We start from the raw sequence: 4,866 nt of genomic DNA, 5'->3' as shown, positions 1-4,866 counted from the left end.
TGTGTGTGTGTGTGTGTGTGTGTGTGTGTGTGTGTGTGTGTGTGTGTGTGTGTGTGTGCTCTGTTGTCATTTACTGATAACTTACATACACGTCCTGAAGACACCCTTCAGCAGTAGGTAGCAGATCTTTAGGACGAGAGCTTGGAGCTTGGTGGGTCACATGATCATCCGCTTCAATCCAGCATGTTGTTAAAGCGAATGGTCGCCTGTTTGTTCCAGATCGGGTCGAATATTGTCAGCGTTTCGCTGAGCACACTTTTTTTCACACTCTGAAACAAGAGTGGGTTGTCTCACCTTCCTTTAGCTTACCTGTACGTATTTACCTGTGCTCTGTCGCTCTGCGTTACCTCTGTGGCCTGCAGTGCAGCTGGATGTTCATGTATGATGTCACCAGGTGGGTGTTTGTGGTTAAAGGATGTAATGAAGTCCACCTCGACAGCTGTGCTGGTTTAAACGCTGATTAACTCCAGTTTTGTTGTCATTTTGTCATCATCAAGGGTCAGAGTTCATCTGACCGATATCAGAGGTTTGCAGGTCTAGCAGCTGGTAGATAAAATGGAGTATCGACTGCATAAAAAGTTAGAATTCAAGTTGTTTTTGTGAAAGACCTGGAGCCGAGGGTTAACGATGGTGAAAATAAAAGGACCTAAAATGGATCCATTTGGGACGCCACATTTAGGAAAAACAAAAAACAAAGAGAATTTTCCTGCTCAGGCAGAGATTTTAAATAGAAGGATAATTTAAAACTTGTCATTGCAACAAACAGAGAAAGTACGATAATGTGGATTTCTTACCTGTTCTTTCAGATTTAATCGGGCATCTCTGATCAACGTGGGCTACACGGAGAGCGGTAACGACACCGACTACCTGGCCATGCACGATGTGGACCTGCTGCCCCTGAACGACGCTCTAGATTACGGCTTCCCAGAGAAAGGGCCGTTCCACGTGGCCTCGCCGGAGCTTCACCCCCTCTACCATTACAAAACCTACGTAGGAGGAATCCTGCTGCTTACCAAGAAGCATTACCACATGGTACTGAGCCTCGCCACGCCGGCTTTCACACATTTTCAAAGGATCTCCCAGGGCTGCGAGGGTCGCTGTGGCACATTAAGAAGAGTGTCTGGAGAGACACTCACCTGCATTTTAGTATTGTTTAAGACAATAAAGCCAATATAAGTGTCAGAGCATTGAGCTATATGAGATACCTCTGCTGAACGTCTCTCTTTACTGCTCTTTGCATTGGGGGAAATCTGAGGAGGGAATACATTTTGTCCCTGTGAGGTTAAAAGATTTGTGCATAGATAGATAGATAGATAGATAGATAGATAGATAGATAGATATAGACCCTGAAAAGTATTAGCGGCAGTGGATGGATAGACCAGAGTGGGGGGTGCAGTTACTCAAATTGTCCACCAGGTGGAGTCATTTAACTGTCTGTGATCTTGGCTATGGTTATATCAGCAGATTTATGTTCTGTAGTTTAAAATAACGTCATCGATGGTGTTTTTATTGTTGCTCTGCAGCTTTCAAATTTTAAATGAAGCTAATTCTTTGGCTCTGATGCAGAACATGAACTTTTACCCCCCTGTGTTTCCCTGCAGTGTAACGGGATGTCAAACCGGTTCTGGGGTTGGGGCAGAGAGGACGACGAGTTCTACAGACGGTTGAGAAAAGCAGAGTTACAGGTAACAAAACCAAAAAGAAAACCGCCGGAACAAAAAGACAACAAACAGCCTGGTCCTCATATCCGCCACATGGCGTTCATCATTGTTTTTAAAAAAGAAGTTCACAGATGTTGCAAAAAGGCTTCCTGTTGGATCCAACAGGAAGTTCCACCAATTTGAATTTAAGAGGTGCTTTTTGTTGTGATTTTGCCATTTCCAGGCGGTTTTACTGTAGTCTGACGATGATGATGTGTGAGGAAGCAAGTTCTTGTTAAAGGGCATGGCTGTGGTGAACTCGGGAATACAACTTGTAATACATCAAAGTGAATCTTTGTGATGAAAGTCCAGAGGGTGTACTGTTACAGGCTCCTGCTGTGTTTTTTTCTCTGCAGCTGTTCAGACCGAGCGGCATCACCACAGGATATAAAACCTTCCTGCACGTCCACGACCCAGCCTGGAGGAAGAGGGACCAGAAACGAGTCGCTGCTCAGAAGCAGGTACGAGAATTCACCTGCTGCAGAAAAGCACGAGTGGGCGATTTTAAAAAATCCAGCTTGTTTTCATCGAGGCAGCAGAAACTAAAATTCATCAAATAATTTCACGTCAGCTTATAAAGTGATAAAGTCGCATCTCTTTACCTTCACTCGTCTGCATGACTTGTCAGCTGCGGGATATTGATTCTCTGCGATGAACTCCAGAAAACAAAAATACTCTTTGACTTTATTTTAGTCAATAACTTAACTGGACCTGTTGTACTTTTTCTTAGTACCTGTCACACATCGTGGTGGAGGTTTATAATAAACATGAAGTCTGTAATAATGAGCTAAGTGTGTGAACGGTAACCCCCGAGAGCCAAAAGCTCAGACTGCAGATGCTCCTTACACTCAGTTTACTCGTTTTTTTTTTTTTGGGTTTTTTTTCCAACAGTTGGGTCTGTATGATGTTACAGAGAGGGGACATCCCTAATACGGTCGTCTCAGGAGCCTAAACTCCTCCCACCTACTTTTCAGACTCAGAAGCTTGAAAGAAATATCAGATAAAGAAGCATTAGGATTATTCTGAACTGTGAATCATGCAAAGCTCCTTTAAAAGAGTCTAAGACTAAAAAATGAGGAGCTGAAAGAGAGAAGGGTGACAGAAAACGCTGTCGTAAAAATGTTTCAGCAGTGTAATTTTAATCTAAAACCATAAAATGTTAGCATTACACTAATGCGTGCTGATTGGCTAGTTAAAGATTTAGGTGGCTCCAGCAGACGTTAGGAGCGTAGTCAACGTGCCGGAGAAGCTTCCATGTGTGTAGAAGAAGCAGCTGGAGGTGGTTGAAGGTGATGCAGGAGGCTTCATGCCCCCTTTTGCCTTCCTTTTTACATCCCGCCACCTCCTCGGTTCTCTTCGTGCTCCCTTGTCGAACGCCAACATGTTCACAGATCGTTTCATGTCACTGCTGCACCCCTCAACTGCTGTCTCGTGTACCTGAGCAATTATGTGATTTGTGACAAAGTTAATTTTTTAGATTTTGTTGTAAACCTGAGGTTTTGGACTTTTTTAAACTCAAAACAATCTCCTCCCCCTCCTCCTCCTCTTGTTCCTTCTCCCTGTAGGAGCAGTTTAAGGTGGATCCGGAGGGGGGTCTGACTAACCTCCGTTATGAGGTGGAGTCCCGACAGGAGCTGACCATCAGCGGCGCCCCCTGCACTGTCATCAACACCAAACTGGAATGCGACCAGAACCAGACGCCCTGGTGTCTTCTGGGATAGCGGGCAGCCGGTTTGAGGACAGTGGTTCCTGTTTCTGACTCTTTTACGGATAAATCTGCAGCTGGAGCGTCCAAACAAATGTTTAATTTACTCTTTGAGGTACATCTCCACATGAAAACTGCTGTTTTAGTAACAATAATTAATAATGAATGATGCGAAGATGGTTTGTTGGCATTTGACCTCTGACCTCAGCAGTCTGGACGGAGACAGATCCAGTTCAGGACTCGTGTTTTTCTGCTCTTCCTGGTACCTGCTGGCACGGCGTGAACGCAGACCTGCAGCCTGTTTTTTAGCTTTTAGACTCAGCTCGGGGCCGTGCAAATACATGCAGAGAGCGCCGCACGCTTCTCCGGGCATCACGAGTGTCCGTTACTCCTGCATCATGTGAGCGTCACAGGACTGATTTTTAGCTTTTTACCCACGATGGAGGTAAAGATGGAATAAAAACTCATCAGTCAGTGAAGTGAAAGTGTTTTTATTGTCCTGCTGAAATTGAGTCATTCCTTCATGTATTTTGTTTTTTTGTTTTCTTTTTAGGGAAGACTTTGGTCAAAATGGACGCTTGTAGGAGTGTTAGGGTCACTGTATGCTGATTTTACATTTCAGAAATAAACTTTCTGTTTCAACCCATCTATTTGTCTTCTGGCTGGTATTAAGCCACCGCTCAGTCATATTCACAGTGTAAACTTTTGTTTTTCTTTTTTTTTTTTCAGCAGTAAAAGTCACTTCCGGGTTACGGCACTTGTGTCCAATGGACAAAACAAAAAATCTTAATGGGATGTGTGTGTTGTTCTTTTTGACTGTTTTATTTTGAAAAATGAATGAATTAATGATCCATTGAGTCATTAATTTTGGTGCCTGTTTGGTGGTATAAGAAACCAACGCTCCCGGAAAAATCCTGTACAAGCACAGAAGTGTGTGCCCGCAGTGTTAAATTAAGGAAATTTACTTAAGTACTATTCTGTAATTTTGATCATTTCCAGTTTAGCTCACTGGATTTAAAACTGCTCTTGCTGCAGTTCTCTGATTTGAAAATAAGAGCCAACCCGCTGGAGTGGAAAGGTCTACGAGGGATTTCTGACCTGCAGCTAACAAACAGTTCCTGCAAAATCCAATACTTACATTATGGTTTAAATATATTGTTATCTGATGGATCGGATACCTGAGGGAAGTGATCGGTGATGTTGCAGAGCTCTGTGTGTGCAATGCAAAGTAAAGATCTCTCTGTATGACATCATAAAGAGCCAGCAGCAGAAAAAAGGCACATGACACTGAGTGTATATCAGAGTTTGAATAACTTACACTGATTATTTATTATTTATCATGTTTCATATTGACCTCCAGCACTGGAACAGTAGCCACACAACAGCAAATGGACACAAACACTTCCTAAAGGAGCCTTTAGACTCACAGTTTGTCTTCTCGTTTCTTGTCTAACAGCAGCG

The 4,866-nt window shown here is 43.3% G+C and overlaps 1 protein-coding gene across 1 annotated transcript in view; it reads left to right on the top strand.

The window, feature by feature from the left end:
• b4galt7 (xylosylprotein beta 1,4-galactosyltransferase, polypeptide 7 (galactosyltransferase I)) overlaps positions 1 to 4,051 on the top strand; it is an 8,460-nt gene extending 4,409 nt beyond the window's left edge. Inside the window, exons 3-6 of the mRNA XM_005737747.1 lie at positions 807 to 1,032; positions 1,602 to 1,685; positions 2,057 to 2,161; positions 3,266 to 4,051. Coding sequence (XP_005737804.1) covers positions 807 to 1,032; positions 1,602 to 1,685; positions 2,057 to 2,161; positions 3,266 to 3,421 — 571 coding nt within the window. The 3' untranslated portion in view covers positions 3,422 to 4,051. The remainder of the gene's footprint in view (positions 1 to 806; positions 1,033 to 1,601; positions 1,686 to 2,056; positions 2,162 to 3,265) is intronic.
• The last annotated feature ends 815 nt before the right edge of the window (positions 4,052 to 4,866 follow it).

The sequence above is a fragment of the Pundamilia nyererei genome, unplaced genomic scaffold (genome assembly GCF_000239375.1).
Source record: "Pundamilia nyererei isolate P.nyererei 1_Seehausen unplaced genomic scaffold, PunNye1.0 scaffold00079, whole genome shotgun sequence".
Lineage (NCBI taxonomy): Eukaryota > Metazoa > Chordata > Actinopteri > Cichliformes > Cichlidae > Pundamilia > Pundamilia nyererei.
The sequence above is the reverse complement of the archived record's forward strand: the minus strand, read 5'-3'. Positions and strand labels throughout refer to the sequence as shown.